This window comes from Nomascus leucogenys, chromosome 4 (genome assembly GCF_006542625.1).
Source record: "Nomascus leucogenys isolate Asia chromosome 4, Asia_NLE_v1, whole genome shotgun sequence".
Classification (NCBI taxonomy): Eukaryota; Metazoa; Chordata; class Mammalia; order Primates; family Hylobatidae; genus Nomascus; species Nomascus leucogenys.
Window position 1 is genome coordinate 103,990,013 of NC_044384.1, and position 16,660 is coordinate 104,006,672.

Sequence of the window (16,660 nt, forward strand, 5' to 3'; positions counted from 1 at the left end):
TGTGAGCCACCAAGCCCGGCCTGTCCTAACAACTTTCACCTTGTGTGTGTATGTATGTTTTGGATTGTTTCTGTTCATCCAGGAGAAAGTAGAATATCTTCCTGATGTATGACTGCTAATTAAAAGAGAGATATGATGATACAGCTGCAAGTGAATTAAGCTTAATTGCATAAAGGATTTTTGTGCTTTTGCATTGGAAATAGAAAAACTCTTATTGGAAGGAAGAAGTTTGGCAGGAAGTACTTCTTGTCTTTCCCTGGTGATTCATCAGTATTTACTTCTGGAACCCTCGTCCCTCTATATAAGTACATACCTGTCAATACTGTAAATACCCTCCTATGTATTAATCAGGGTATTAATCTGTTACTTTTTTTTTTTTGAGACAAAGTCATTCCGTCATGCAGGCTGGAGTTCAGTGGTGTGATCTTGGCTGCCTGAGTTTTGTTTTCCTTGTGTGCCAAGAACTGTTGCTAGGTCTCAAAGTCCTTAACACTCTTGTTTTTAAGTACTATATTTTGTGACAGAAGTCCTTAGTATCTGCTGTAACAGAATCTCAATTTCTCTCTCCATTTTTGTATGTTCTTTTCTGAATTTGGTCTCATGGATTCTACTTATTGCCCAGCCATGATCTCCCTTAAAGAACTGCCATGAGAAATTACATAGCTATTTGCAGAGCCAAATCCACCTAACATGTGTGAAATACAGAAGTGATAGGCAGCAGAGGTTGAGAGCATAGATTGAAGAGCCATCACACTGGCTGTGTTGAATTCTGGCTCCATCAGTTACCAACCCTGTGGCTAGGACATATTCTCTAACAACTCAGTATTTGTTTCCTCACCCATAAATGGGATGATAGCAGACCCTACCTGCAATATAGAGCGATTATGAGGATTCAGTTGTCAGACATATATTGCTTATAACAGTGCCCTGCACACAGTAAAGTATAGCTATGTGGTAGGCAGATAGCCTGTGTAACCACGTGTTAGTTTCCAATTCTGCAGTTAACTACCACCATGACCAAGTTTGAATTTATGTTACTTCACATTAATGTCATTAGATTACTTGTTACTATACATTAAGAAACAGTTGTTTTGCATATTCGTGGTTCTGAATTCACTCATAACTTTAAATGCACAATATAATATCACTGTTTTTTATGCTCTTAATTTGTTGTTGTATTTTTAAGGAATCTGAAGATTTTTGAGTTTCTAAGTAACATTGTTTCTGAAAGGATACGTGTCCACCTTATGAATTTTGCCATTGCTTTTTAGATACTTGGCATACCGAAATTTTATGATAGACACGTATCGCCTAAACCCCCAAGAGTATTTAACTAGCACTGCTTGTCGGAGGAACTTGACTGGAGATGTGTGTGCTGTGATGAGGTAAACTGACTTTTTCTGAGACATTTAACTGTAGGAATTTACTTATGCATGCTGTCTAATGTTTGCTTGATTAAACTGGTTGTTTCATCTGGGTAAAACACCTAATTTTAGTTATATCATTTAGGGGTTGGTTATATTTTGTTTCATTTCATTCAATTTAATTATTTTTATTTTATTTTATTAATTTAATTTTATTGTCGAGATGGGGTTTCACAGTTGTTGCCAAGGCTGGTCTCAATCTCCTGGCCTCAAGTGATTCTTCTGCCTCGGCCTCCCAAAGTATTGTGATTGCAGGCGTGAGCACTGTGTTCAGCATTAGAGATTGAAAATTTTAAATATTTAATTTAGGCTGGGTGTGTTGGCTTAAGCCTGTATTCCCAGCACTTCGAGAAGCCAAGGCGGGCAGATCACCTGAGGTCAGGAGTTCGATCCTGGCCAACATGGCGAAACCCTGTCTCTACTAAAAATATAAAAATTAGCCGAGCATGGTGGCACATGGCTGTAATCTTAGCTATTGGGGAGGCTGAGGCAGGAGAACGCAGGAGACAGAGATTGCAGTGAGCTGAGATTGTCCCACTGCATTCCAGCCTGTGCTACAGAGCAAGATTGTGTCTCAAAAAAAAAAAAATATTTAATTTAGCTTTCTAGATTTTACAGTTCACATTTTAAAATTTTTAGTCAAATCATAAAATAACCAGGGATGGAGTGGATTCAGGTTGGGAGTGGATAAGCTCTGCGCCCTTGCTCTGCCGAAATTTAAAAAAAAAAAAAAAAAAAAAACGGCCAGGCATGGTGGCTCACACCTGTAATCCCAGCACTTTGGGAGGCCGAGGTGGGTAGATCACCTGAGGTCAGGAGTTCGAGACCAGCCTGGCCAACATGGCGAAACCCCATTTCTACTAAAAATACAAAAAATCAGCTGCGCATGGTGATGGGCACCTGTAATCCCAGCTACTTGGGAGGCTGAGGCAGGAGAATCGCTTGAACCGAGGAGGCAGAGGAGGTTGCAGTGAGCTGAGATCGCACCATTGCACTCCAGCCTTAGAGACAGAGCGAGACTCTGTCACAAAAAATGCGGATTTTTTTTTATGTGTGTATTTGGTCTGTGTGTGAGTTCTTTTATTACCATGGACCTAAATGTGTATTTGTGCTCTCATTTCTGTGATTAAAATGATTAGGCTTTGTAATAGGTTTGGCCGGGGGGTGCTGTGTTATCAACATTACTTGTGGCTTGTAGAAATTGTTCCTCACATAACAAACAAAATCTGTCAAGTAGTTTGTGGTGTTTGACAGCCTGCTGAGAACATTTACTTGTTTCATTGTTTCTGTTTTTTAATGGCATGATGATGATAATAAAGCACATAAGGTTGATTCTTTAGATTTTAACTTTCCGAGCTTTATTCTTTAGGGTCCATGCCTTTTTAGAGCAATGGGGACTCGTTAATTACCAAGTTGACCCGGAAAGTAGACCCATGGCAATGGGACCTCCTCCTACTCCTCATTTTAATGTATTAGCTGATACCCCCTCTGGGCTTGTGCCTCTGCATCTTCGATCACCTCAGGTAAATTAATGTTGACTTTTCATCAGACCTGGATAGTAACAAATGGCCATTTATAGCATATCTATTTAGAAATAATTATTATTGTACTATAATGCTATTATTAGTGCTGTTTCTTTGATGCTTGTGTGTGTGTTTTGGTGTACTGTAAGTATTACCATCCAAAAGAATATATAGTGTTTAAGTTAATGCTGTCCCACCAGTCCCAAGACCCAGTGCCTTACTCTGTCAAATTATTAATTTTCGTTTATATGCATAACTCCCTTTATCCTTCTTTCATCAAAAAGACACTCATAAGTAAGCAGATGATGCAAAATCTTCTTTCCCTTCCTTCAATCTGTGTTCTAGAAATGTGAAGCAAAGAAATCTTTATAACTTGTCCTAAGATTTGTAAAGTGGATATCCATATATACGTTATCAAACAGATTATGTCAAACAAATTGTATATAGCATTAAGTTGGATTTACAGGAACCTAAGGTATAAATTTTGTCCCATTGTGAAATAGAAGATAGTAATGAAAATTTGTTATCCTTTCTGGGATTTAAAGGGACACCAAAATGTGACTTATATGTTGAATTTTTGTTAGAAGTATAGTGTAGAAGTGTGGGTATTTATTGTTTTTTGTAGGAAATCCACCAAGAGTGGTTTAAGTGCCAATATTAAACTTTTTTTTTTTTTTTGAGACGGAATCTTGCACTGTTCCCCAGACTGGAGTGCAGTGGCATGATCTTGGCTCGCTGCAACTTCCACCTCTGGGTTATAAGCGATTCTACTGCCTCAGCCTCCTGAATAGCTGAGATTATAGGCGCGTGCCACCACGCCCGGCTAATTTTCGTATTTTTAGTAGAGACAGGGTTTCACCATGTTGGTCAGGCTGGTCTTGAACTCCTGACCTTGTGATCCGCCTGCCTCGGCCTCCCAAAGTGCTGGGATTACAGGTGTGAGCCACTGCGCCTGGTCCAAACAAATTTTAAAAAACATTGACCTTCTTGACTTTAAAGAGGCTAACTCAGCCATTTATCATTTATTTGACTCAGGTTCCTGCTGCTCAACAGATGCTAAATTTTCCTGAGAAAAACAAGGAAAAACCAATTGATTTGCAGAACTTTGGTCTCCGTACTGACATTTACTCCAAGAAAACATTAGCAAAGGTAAGGATTTTTTTTCTAATCACCTGTAGGCTGCAATCCAGCATATCTTAGTCCTTCTAAGATACATCTACTGAGCTTTCTACTCAAATCTGATGGTATTTTTAAAAACAATTATCATTTATCTTAGCTTTTATATTCCTATATGACTTAGTAGATAGGTATTTTAAAAATAACACTATTAGAGAAATTCGAGGGGAAAATGGAGAATTTGAAGAGAGAATTAGAATCTGTGAAAAGAATCATGAATATTTTAGAACTGAAAAGTATACTTAAAATTATTTGATAGGTTTAATAACAGACTGCATGCAGCAGAAGACAGGTTAGTGAACTCAGAGACAAATTAGTAGATGTATTGATACTGAAGTACCAAGAGAAAAAATTGGATTGAGGTAGGGAGGGGCCAGGACAAAGAGAGGAGAGTGGAACAGATATGTGAGATAGAGTTCAGGCTGGACACGGTGGCTCACACCTGTAATTTCAGCACTTTGGGAGGCCAAGGCAGGAGGATCACTTGAGCCCCGGAGTTTGAGACCAGCCTGGACAACATAGCGAAACTGTGTCTCTATTATTAAAAGAAGAAAAAGAAAAATGAATGATACAGTCCAAAGAATTAATGTTTATTATTGGAAACCCATAAGAGAATGAATGGAGGAGGAGTGATACTTGAATATATAATGGCTAAAAAGACTTCAGAACAAATAAAAAGATACCAACTCACAAAACAAGAAAGACAGAGCCAGGCCAAGCTCAACACTTTGGGAGGCCAGGGCAGTAGGGTTGCCTGAGGCCAGGAGTTCAAGAGCAGCCTTGCCTCTACTGAAAAACACACACACAAAAAGAACAGATCCAAATTTATATACAGAGAAAACCACACTCGGGTACATTATGCTTAATCTCTTAAAAACTAACATCTTAAAAGCAGACATGGAGGGTGGGGGTGAGGGTAGAGAAGAACATATTAAATTCAAAAGAACGATAATAAAACTGATAGCTGACTTTTCAACAAAAATGATCAAAGCCAAAGGACATTTTTAAATTGTAAAAGAAAAACTATCTATCTGGAATTCTCTATCCAGTAGACATTACTTTCAAAATTGAAGGTGAAATAAAGACATTTGTAGGCATTCACAATGTACAGAAGTTATCACTAGCACACAGTATAAGTAAAGGAATGTCTTCAGCATGAAGGATAATGATCCCAGATGAAAGCACATGACTCCATGAAGGAATAAGGAGCAGAGAAAAGGGTAATCTGTGTGGTTAAATGTAAAGTAATACAGATTGTTTAAAGAATAATATTTGGGATTTATAATGTGTAGAAATTACAAGAATGGCAGAAAGGCAGAAGGAGATTAAATTGAACAAACTGTTAAAACGATTACATTATTTAGAAACATGACAGAAGTCCTGATTCAAGGTAAACTATAATTTGACACAACATTTTGGGGCCTGACTGGATCTAATGGAAGAATAAAGAGTGATAGAAAAAAGGTCAACATGTGAGTCAGTATAAAAGACATCTTCTGGCCAGGCACAGTGGTTCACACCTGTTTTTGTTAATACAAAATTCAGATCCAAGAAAAACTAACCTATGGTTGCAGAAGTCAGACTAGTATATACTTTCTTGAGTGGCTATCAATTGAGGTTTAAAAGAGGGAGCCTTTTGGGTTTTGATTTGAGTATTACATTGTCATATAAGTTAAATTGTGTCAAGTTTTATACTAAATTGTGTATTTTATTGTATGTGTATCATACCTCCAGAAATACAAAAGAATTTTTTTTTTTTTGAGACTGAGTTTGCCCTTTTCTCCCAGGCTGGAGTGAAGTGGCGCGATCTTGGCTCACTGCAACCTCCACCTCCACGGTTCAAGTGATTCTTCTGCCTCAGCCTCCCAAATAGCTGGGATTACAGGAGTGTGCCACCACGCCTGGCTAATTTTTGTATTTTTAGTAGAGACAGGGTTTCACCATGTTGACTAGGCTGGTCTTTGAACTCCTGACCTTAGGTTATCCACCCACGTTGGCCTCCCAATGTGCTCTGATTACAGGCGTGAGCCACTGGGACTGGCCTTTTTTTTTTTTTTTTTGGAGACAGAGTTTCGCTCTGTCGCCCAAGCTGGAGTGCAGTGGTGCGGTCTTCCCTGCAACCTCTGCCTCCTGGGTTCAACCAATTCTCCTGCCTCAGCCTCCTAAAGTGCTGGGATTACAGGTGTGAGCCACCACACCTGGCTTTTTTTTTTATTTTTATTTTTTTAAAGAGAGAACATCTCACTGTGTTCTCCTGGTTGGTCTTGAACTCCTGAGCTCCAGTGATCCACCTTTTTTGACCTTCCGGAGTGCTAGGATTACAAGCATGAGCCACCATGCTCAGACTAATACAAGAAAAAAATATTTTAAAATCATATGGAAGCTTCAGGAGTCATTTTGTGGGCTCTGATTAGGCTTAGGTTGTAGAGCCAGTTGTTATCAAGAGAGGAAACGGGCTGGGCATGGTGAAACCCCGTCTCTACTAAAAAAAAAAAAAAAATACTAAAACTAGCCAGACATGGTGGCAGCCGCCTGTAATTCCAGCTACTCAGGAGGCTGAAGCTCGAGAGTCGCTTGAACCCAGGAGGAAGAGGTTGCAGTGAGTCGAGATCATGCCAGTGCACTCCAGCCTGGGTGACATAGCAAGACTCCATCTAAAAAAAAAAGAAGAAGAAACATTGACTTAAGTCTGTGGGGCAGAAAAAATTCTTTCTACACTTTGTGGCTGAGAAGTGGAGAAATGGTTGTTGAGGACCTACCTTATAAATAAATGTCTGTGTCTAGGTTGTAGAGATCTTCCTTATGTTTGCTCAGGTTTTGTTTCTTCAGAATTTAGGTTAAATGTTAATGAATTTTGTTCTTCTTAGGGCTCTAAATCTGATTGGTGATTACCTCTGATTCTGTTTTTTTAAAAGAACCTTTGGTTATCTTAAAGTAATCCTTGGGGGGCTGGGTGCTGTGGCTCACGCCTGTAATCCCAGCACTTTGGGAGGCTGAGGCATGCGGATCACGAGGTCAGGAGATCGAGACCATCCTGGCTAACATGGTGAAACCCCGTCTCTACTAAAAATACAAAAAAATTAGCCAGGCGTGGTGGTGGGCGCCTGTAGTCCCAGCTACTCAGGAGGCTGAGGCAGGAGAATGATGTGAACCCAGGAGGCAGAGCTTGCAGTGAGCCGAGATTGCCCCACTGCACTCCAGCCTGGGCGACAGAGCGAGACTCCATCTCAAAAAAAAAAAAAGTAATCCTTGGGGACCTGAGCTGTATATTCTGTTATAGATACAGGCATCTTTTCTTTCTCACAAAGCCATACTGTAGGAGTTTAATTCTTAATTCTGCAATGCTTAGGTCAACTGTTTTTATTCTTTAGTTAAAAGACTACTTATTTTTGATGCATTATTTGTTTTCTTTTTTTTTTTGCAAATGAACAGCATATGTCAGAATGCTATGAATTGAATGCACCAGAGATGTAGCAAATCAGGGTTTAATTTTGTTGTTGTTTTATTTTTGTTTTTTCTTTTTTCCTTCATACAGAATGTAATTTTTTTCATGCAATGTGTAGCACTAATGCACTGAGAGTTTTAATTATCTAAACTGAGAAACTTTATTGACATATACAGGAAAATCACAGATTGTAGAAATGTTTATTTATTAAATGGTAATCTCTCAAAATAGAGTTTTGAGAGAGGGAAATATGTTAGAATGTATATTTTGAATTTAGTAATGTTTATAGCTGCATGATAATATCAGCTATACTACAAATCAAGTCCCCTGAAGATGAGTGAATGCAGCAGGGTCTGCAGATGAAGAAGTATGAATTAATCGATTAAATTGTAGTTTTTACACAGGCCAGTCTCATTTCTCTTATACTCACATCGTCACATGAATCATAAACTATAAGGGACTCATATTGAAAAGGTGATTTTGAGTTTAGGGACTCACTTGGAGATTCTTTTATAATTGAGAAATGTTTTAAAATGAGATAATATGGACTTACTGCAGTTGGAATCAAGAACCTGTCAGTGTTTTATGTCTGTAGTACATCTGATCCTTGAATCGTGGAAGAAGTACTCTCTTCAAGTTATTACCAAGATGTGTATTATGTTTGTGATATTAGAGCTGATTTATGGTATGCAGTAAAACAGTATGCCTTTTTAGCTTGCCAAAGATACTGTTAAGTATCAAAATAATAGAAATAACATATCCAAATAGTTATGGGTGCTTGTTTGACAGCAGGAAGTCTTTTTTTGTTTTTGTTTTTGTGGTTTTGTTTTTTTTTTTTTTGAGACAGAGTCTCGCTCTATTGCCGAGGCTGGAGGGCAATGGTGCGGTCTTGGCTCACTGCAACCTCTGCCTCCCGGGTTCTCCTGCCCCAGTCTCTGGAGCAGCTGGGACTATAGGCATGAGCCACCACTCCCGGCTAATTTTTGTATTTTTAGTAGAGATGGGGTTTCACCGTGTTGCCCAGGCTTGTCTAGAACTCCTGACCTCAAGCAATCCACCCACCTTGCCCTCCCAAGTGCTGAGATTACAGGCATGAGCTACCACGCCTGGCCAGTCTTTGAAATAAGCCAGCATTTCTTTTAGAAGTTTAGGCTCCTTAAAGTGTTTTATTCCTGTTAGTCAAAGACTTACGTTGATAGTTTGCATAACACAGTCCCCTGAGCTTGGAAAGGAATTCTACTGAGCTCCATCTTCAGCATTTAAAAATGAGCAAATAATTTCTGATTTTGTTTCCTTAGAGTAAAGGTGCTAGTGCTGGAAGAGAATGGACTGAACAGGAGACCCTTCTTCTCCTGGAGGTAAGCAGATTAATGCATATGGGATGTGTGCTAAGATTCTATGACTAGCATTTTATTTTGTTTTGTTTTATTTAGAGGCAAGGTCTCGCTGTGTCACCCAGGCTGGAGTGCAGTGGCCTGAACATGGCTCAGTGCAGCCTCTACCTCCCAGGCTCAGGCGATCCTCTTACCTTCAGTCCTGAATAGCTGGGACTACGGGCATGTGCCACCATGCCTGGCTAATTTTTGTATTTTTTGTAGCAATGGGCTTTCACCATGTTGTCCAGGGTCTCAAACTCCTGGACTGAAGCAATCCTCCCACCTTGGCCTCCCAAAGTTCTGGCATGAACCACTGTGCCTGGCCTGTGACTAGCATTTTAAACTCACCTATAGTATTCTATTTTAAAAAGTGTCCACTGGAGCTCAAAACTCAATCACACATGTGTTTTCCTTTAGAACAGCCATCATGCTTTGATGGTTGATACTTAAATCCTTTTCTGTGTCTCCATGTAGTTAGGTATTGAGACGATTAAATTGATAATTTTTATAGATTCATCAAGGATGTTTAAGTGAAGCTAATTCCTAATTGTCACACACTCACAACAAAATAAGTTGTGAGTGTGTGACAATTAGAAATAAAGTGACTACTAAGACAATTGGCGTCATTGCCTGGATTATCCTAAGGTGTCGCTGCTCCTTTTGCACCATGAATGCAAATGTCAACATAATGAAAAAGGCAGTAGTATCTTAGTATTACCAAGGAAATTGTTTGACATCACAGTCCTCCTAAAAGAGCCTGGTGCCCTCTGGGTTCCCAGACCACATAGAGTGGACTTGGTGACATTTTGGTTGCTGTACTGCTTTGATGGTTTTTCAGGTTGTTCCAATAGTTGTAATTACTGTAGAAGTATCATTGGTGTATCACACTATTTCCATTTCTTTTTTGTATTCCTCTTACTTTTTCTTGCTGTTTTCTGCTTCTCCTCCTAACCTTATCTTTCTCTGTTGTGATTAAAATCAAAACAATCCCTTGTTTTGTGTTTTTTTGCCTCTATTTTAATATATTCTCATATGCCCGTTCAGTATCAGTGATACGCAGAGAGCTTTGCTGACTCACTTTTTACTTATTTATTTAATATCTTTCCTATGGTACTGACTGACTCACTTTCAATTTCAGGACTATTTTGTATAGCCATATCTACTAGATTTTAATATTAATTAAAATGAATCGTGTTTTCAGTACTTGTGGGTGACTATAAACACACTTTTGTATTGCTATTTTGTTGGAATCTTTGGGCTCTGGAGAGAAAGTAAGTTGTGTAACAATGACTGGAGCAACAATTGTTCTTTTTCCTGCTGCACATTGATGCTGAAACTTTTCTCCTTTTTCACATTTAAGATTAGTAGGTAGTAAAAGTGAGGTAAGAATGACTGAGCTACTGTTTGCACTAAAGACATCCAAGAAAACCACAGTATTCTTACACAACAGTGCATTTTCTCTCCTGCAGGTGGAATCTGTGAAGTGTTTGATTTTTCTTTTAAACTTGCAATTCAGTCAACAGGAATTGTTTGCAGTTACACAAAGAGAAATAAAAGACTTCTCCACATCAGTGTTTACCACTAACATCTTCGATTTATATAGTTTATTTAGAGATACTTAATAGCTTAAGAATATGAAGTCAGATGAGTATTTTTAAATGGATTTATAATCAAATATAGTCTCTTTCTAATAAATTGATAAATCTGGTAGACTCATTGGGGTTTGCTGTTTTCAAAATAGCATCGTACCTTTTTTTTTTTTATTTATAAGACAGGGTTTTACTCCCTTCCCCCATGCTAGTGTGCAGTAGTGCAGTCTCAGTCCACTGCAGCCTCAATTTCCCGAGCTCAGGCGATCCTCCCAGCTCAGCCTCTCAAGTAGCTAGGACTACAGGTGTGCACCACCAAGCCTGGCTAGTTTTTTTGTATTTTTAATAGAGATGGGGTTTCACCATGTTGCTCAGGCTGGCATACTATTTTATTAAACAAATATACCACACAGGGAGCATTCCAAATATTTCTCGTATTCTTGAGCCCACCCCTTTGATTTTTAAAAGACCTTGTTTCATAAAGTCTTTTATCAAAGCACAGTTTTTGGGTAAATGCTCAAGGTTAATATCTGGTCATGTTCATTTCCTTGTTATCTTATTTTAAATATTGGAGGCAACATTTCAATTTTGGAAATAGTCAAAGTGGAATGTATACGATAGATGAAGGAATGCAGTTTGAAAAAGATCTTTAATCGGTAGAAATGAAGGATAATGTAAGGTTTTATATTAACTTTTTAAAAAGAAATTACTCTGTAAGATCGAGATGATGATGGCCTGTTTGAATAAGACTTCAGTTGTAAAAAGGTGTGGGGAATTTCTACTTGAAAATGTGTCATTAGAATGAGTAGGCATATAAAGTCTAAAGTTTGAGGTAAAAAAACAAAACAGCACAACAAAAAAGAATAAGTAGCTATAAAAGGCCATGACAGTCTTTATGGAAGTTTGAAATTCTGTTGATATAATCAGGGCACCACAATGAAAGAGAGATAATGGAGCCACTCTGTTCCACAGTGATTAAGTCTTGTTCTGTCACCCAGGCTGGAGTGCAGTGGCATGATCTCAGCTCACTGCAACCTCTGCCTCCCGGGTTCATGCGATTCTCCTGCCTCAGCCTCCCGAGTAGCTGGGACTACAGGCACGCGCCACCATACCCAGCTAATTTTTGTATTTTCGGAAGACACGGGGTTTCACCATGTTGGCCAGGATGGTCTCGATCTCTTGACCTCGTGATCTGCCCACCTCAGCCTCCCAAAGTGCTGGGATTACAGAGACACAAGCCACTGCGCTTGGCCTTCACAATTTCTTTTAAGTCCACAACTGATTGCAGTATTCTTCTTGTTCATTTATAATTATTCTTGGGCTTGAAAGTGACAAGACTTGAATTTGTGAGCTCACTGATTCTCCCGTGATAGCTCTAGTGTTTGTCATGCATGCTTTGCTTTCTCATGCTATTTATTTTCCCTTAGATAATTAATAGACATAAAGGCTATGCCTGCAAATAAAACTTGTAATTTATTAACATTTATATATCACTGTAAGAGTTTCTCTCTCTCTCTTTTTTTTTTTTTTTTTTTTTTTGAGACAGAGTCTTGCTCTGTCGCCCAGGCTGGAGTGCAGTGGCGTGATCTCGGCTCACTGCAAGCTCCGCCTCCTGGGTTCACTCTGTTCTCCTGCCTCAGCCTCCCAAGTAGCTGGGACTACAGGTGCCTGCCACCATACCCGGCTAATTTTTTTGTGTTTTTAGTAGAGACGAGGTTTTACCATGTTAGCCCGGATGGTCTCGATCTCCTAACTTCGTGATCAGCCCACCTCAGCATCCCAAAGTGCTGGGATTACAGGCGTGAGCCACCGTGCCTGGCCTGAGTTTCTCTCATTTTTTATGCCAGCTAAATTATAGGAAACATAGCATTAGAAGATATTCAGTAACATGAAAGATTTCCTCACATTGTGCATACACTTTACATACTTTTTCTTGATATGAAACCCAGGAAATACATCATTCTATGTACTTTGAACAACACTAAGATGCATAGTAAATCTTCTATTAAAATTTTCTTAAGGACAGAGATGTCCAATCTTTGGCTTCCCTGGGCCACACTGGAAGAATTGTCTTGGGCCACACGTAAAATACACTAACAATAGCTGATGAGCTTTAAAAAAAAAAATCCCCCAAAATATCTCATAGTGTTTTAAGGAAGTTTATGAATTTGTATGGGCCACATTCAATGCCATCCTGGGCCACATGCGGGCTGCAGGCCACAGGTTGGACAAGCTTGGTTTAGCTAAGAGAACCTTTTTTTTTTTTTTTTTTGAGACGGAGTCTCCCTCTGTCGCCCAGGCTGGAGTGCAGTGGCGCAATCTCGGCTCACTGCAAGCTCCGCCTCCCGGGTTCACGCCATTCTCCTGCCTCAGCCTCTCCGAGTAGCTGGGACTACAGGCGCCCGCCACCACGCCCGGCTAATTTTTTGTCTTTTTAGTAGAGACGGGGTTTCACCGTGGTCTCGATCTCCTGACCTCGTGATCCACCTGCTTCGGCCTCCCAAAGTGCTGGGATTACAAGCGTGAGCCACCGTGCCCGGCCTTTTTTTTTTTTTTTTTAATTAAAAAAAACAGTCTGCCTTATTACAATTGAGAGCCATAGCAAAGTCAGATTTATTTCTTGTTTTAGTTCAGTTTCCTGTGGTTTGAGTTCAGTAAACTTTATTAGGTATTGTGTTTTGGACACTATGACAGGCACTGCAGGTTGAGATCTGTAGAACACAATCTGTACCTTTAAGGAATTCATAGTCTATTTAAGGGACAGAGAAAGATAAAACACAAAGCTTGAATGCGGAATTCCCAGCTTTATGATTAGAGGTATGTCCAGAGCATAAGAGCTGTACAGAGGAGTTGCTTTGCAAACAGACCAGGTAGATAAGACATAATGAACAGCCTTCTGGGAATCGTATAGCTGTGTTGGTCCTAAAACATGTTTCCAGTGCAGAACAAATGGTTCATAGGCACAATACCTAGTAGGAATAGATCAGTGGGGCCTGTGTATTCTTGAAACATGAAGAGTAGGGAATAGGGTGGGAGAAGTAGGCAGTGTCCTGATCATGTTTGGCTTTGTTTCATAAGATAATGACACATAATAAAATAGTTTTAGGCAGGAGAGAAAGAGTGTTTTATGTAAAACATATTTCACTCTAGCAGCATGGAGAAGGATGAAATTAAGTATAGAAAGGTAATTATAATCATCGATTTATGAGGCTGAGATGGAAGGATCGCTTGAGGCCAGGAATTGGACAGCAGCCTGGGCAACATAGCAAGACCGTGTCTCAAAAAAAAAAAAGAAAAAAAAGAGAGGGAGAGATTGTATCCAGGTTAAGTAATGATGAAGACCTGAACCTGGGTTATGGAAGGATGAATGAAGCTGTTTTGTAGCATTATAAGATACTTACTAAAAACTTTCATTGAATCATCCTCCTTCTTGGCCAGTGTGTCACTGCATTATTCTCTTTTCAAAACATCTCTTTAATTTGCCTCTCTTATTAACATTACTGTCAGTTCCCAGGCTCAGACATTTACCGATTCTCAACTCTGTGCTCTTCTGGATGCTGATTCTTGCTTGAATTTTGTATCTCAGAAGGTTCCCCAACTCCACCTTTATTCTGGAAAAAAACTTGATGAACTTTCTTATTGTTCCCTGGCGAAAGGAACATAAAAAAATTTTTTTAATTAAAAATTTCATTGGAAAAGGGCATGATAGAGCATGTCTAGAAAATCCCTATTTATAATTAGAAATATAATACAGCCCCAGTAGATATATTTCTATTTCTGTGGACCCGAGTGAGATTTATTTTTTTTTTCTTACAATCTGGATCTTTCAAAAAGTAATTCCTTCTCGAACTACCTGAGGTTACTGAATATCCAGAGGAAACCCAGAATTAGCCTAGTTTTTCAAGGGATTTAATATGTCAGACCATTTGCTGGCTTGGGTTTTGAGAAGTCCTCTACCATTCCAGCAGAAATGAAAGCCCGAGCAGCAGTTGGAACCCACAGTTAAGAATTAATTGATGGCCAGGTGCAGTGTTTCACGCCCGTAATCTCAGCACTTTGGGAGGCTGAGGCGGGAGGATTGCTTGAGTTCAGAAGTCCGTGACCATCCTGGGCAATATAGTGAGAACCCGTCTCTAAAAATTAAGAAAAAAAAGTCTTTGAAGTAAAATAATTAACTGAAAAAGTAAACATGGAGACAACTATTGTTATAGAAAGCTCAATCTCACAGTGTAGAGCAGCAAATTAGGCTCTAATGCATGGTTTTTCAGTTGGAGCATTCAATATTGACATTTGGGCCAGATTTTTTTGTTGTTGGGGTGGAGGGTTTATATATGTTTTACAGCACACATGGCCCCTCCTTGCTGTTAGATACCAGCAGCACTTCCCCAGTTGGGTCAACCAAAAATGTCTGCAGACATTGCCAATGTCCTCAAGGGGGCAAAAATTGCCCTTCATTGAGAACCATAGTCCTGGAGAGAATGGTGTGAGAGTAGCAACTTCAGTATGCCATTAAATAAGTTCTTTTTATCCAGTTAATTCCTCAACATTCTTAGCACCACATAGTTGTGGTTTTCTTTCTACTGTTCTGTTTTTCCCTCGGAGACTCCTTTTACTCTTTTTGTTGGTTTCTTTCAGGATTTTCTCTGAAAAAATAATAAATTATAAAACTAGAAATGTATGTAGTTTATAAATTTTAGAATCAGTTTATCAATTTCTACTAAAAAGAAGCCTACTTGGAGTTTGACTGGAATTGTATTGAATCTGTAGTTCAACTTGGAAAGAATTAACATCTTAATACTGAGACTTCTAATGAATGAACACAATATATCTCTTCCTTTATTTGGGTCTTTGAGTTCTCTCATGTTTTACTCATTCTAGTCTGTTGCTCTTACACATTCTTTATTATGTTTATTCCTCCTAAGTATTTCTTTTTTTTTTTTTTTTTTTTTTTTTTTTTTTTTTTTTTTTGAGACGGAGTCTCTCTCTGTCGCCCAGGCTGGAGTGCAGTGGCGCGATCTCGGCTCACTGCAAGCTCCACCTCCCGGGTTCACGCCATTCTCCTGCCTCAGCCTCTCCGAGTAGCTGGGACTACAGGCGCCCGCCACCACGCCCGGCTAATTTTTTGTATTAGTAGAGACGGGGTTTCACTGTGGTCTCGATCTCCTGACCTCGTGATCCGACCGCCTCGGCCTCCCAAAGTGCTGGGATTATAAGCATGAGCCACCGCGCCCGGCCCTCCTAAGTATTTCATTATGCTATTTAAGACAGGGTCTCTCTTTTTTTTTTTTTTTTTTTTTTTTTTTTTTGGATTTTTAGAGTTTATTAAGCAGGGGAGTGGAGGGCAGATGTGGCACAAATAGAAGTATGTAACATTCAAACAACAGAATCTAGGATTTTTGAAAAAACTTTCAGTTACGGTTACACAAAGGGTCACTTCCTCCCCCAACGACACATGGGCCTCTCAAAGGAGAGGAGGGATTAAGTCCCATGGTAGGGCCAGTGGTTGCTCCTGGGATTTGGAATCGTTTCTGCAGAGCCTTCAAGGCCAGACCCTGGGCTCAGGGTTGAGACTTCATAGCGGTGACAGCTAGACGCAGCAAGATGGCTGTGACTGTGAAACCCTGGGCAGCGATCCGGGTGCACATCATGAGCTGAGAGCGCTGGCTGTTGCCCCGGTGGAAGGAGTAGAGGCCATAGGTGAGGGCGGCCACCGTGGCCAAGCAACCTATGGGTACCACCGGGTTCTCGCGGGTCTTGTGAAGGAACTTTTCCTTGAAACTCTCTGGATTCCTGTAAACAGTGGGGTTAAGCCCCTCAATGACTAGAGGCTTCGATGGTTCAAAGGGGACCTACGAATCACAGGGCCAGGAGTCGCCATGTCCGGGCCACAGCAGCAGGAGAAAATTGGGACCTAAGACAGGGTCTTGCTGTATTTCTCAGGCTGGCCTTGAACCCCTGGGCTCAAGAGATCCTCTCGCCTCAGCCCCCTGAGTAGCTGGGAGTACAGATGTGTGCCACTACACCCAGCTTTTATGTTATTTTAAATACTTTTTTCTTCCTATTTAAAATTGTTCATTGCCATTATGTATGGAAATATAGTTCAGTTTCTCTATTTCCCTTCTATCCT

At 39.8% G+C, this 16,660-nt stretch overlaps 1 protein-coding gene and 1 pseudogene across 4 annotated transcripts in view; one reads left to right on the plus strand and one right to left on the minus strand.

Annotated features, from left to right (window-relative positions):
- Positions 1-16,660, plus strand: part of SMARCC1 (SWI/SNF related, matrix associated, actin dependent regulator of chromatin subfamily c member 1) — a 198,928-nt gene that overhangs the window by 105,717 nt on the left and 76,551 nt on the right. For all 3 annotated transcript variants that reach the window (XM_030811904.1, XM_030811906.1, XM_030811905.1), the window contains exons 16-19: positions 1,272-1,385; positions 2,794-2,947; positions 3,983-4,096; positions 8,867-8,926. In XM_030811904.1, coding sequence (XP_030667764.1) covers positions 1,272-1,385; positions 2,794-2,947; positions 3,983-4,096; positions 8,867-8,926 — 442 coding nt within the window. The remainder of the gene's footprint in view (positions 1-1,271; positions 1,386-2,793; positions 2,948-3,982; positions 4,097-8,866; positions 8,927-16,660) is intronic.
- Positions 15,810-16,485, minus strand: LOC101178633 (annotated as a pseudogene). Its single transcript, XR_001113830.2, has one exon. The product of XR_001113830.2 is annotated as an HIG1 domain family member 2A, mitochondrial pseudogene (transcript).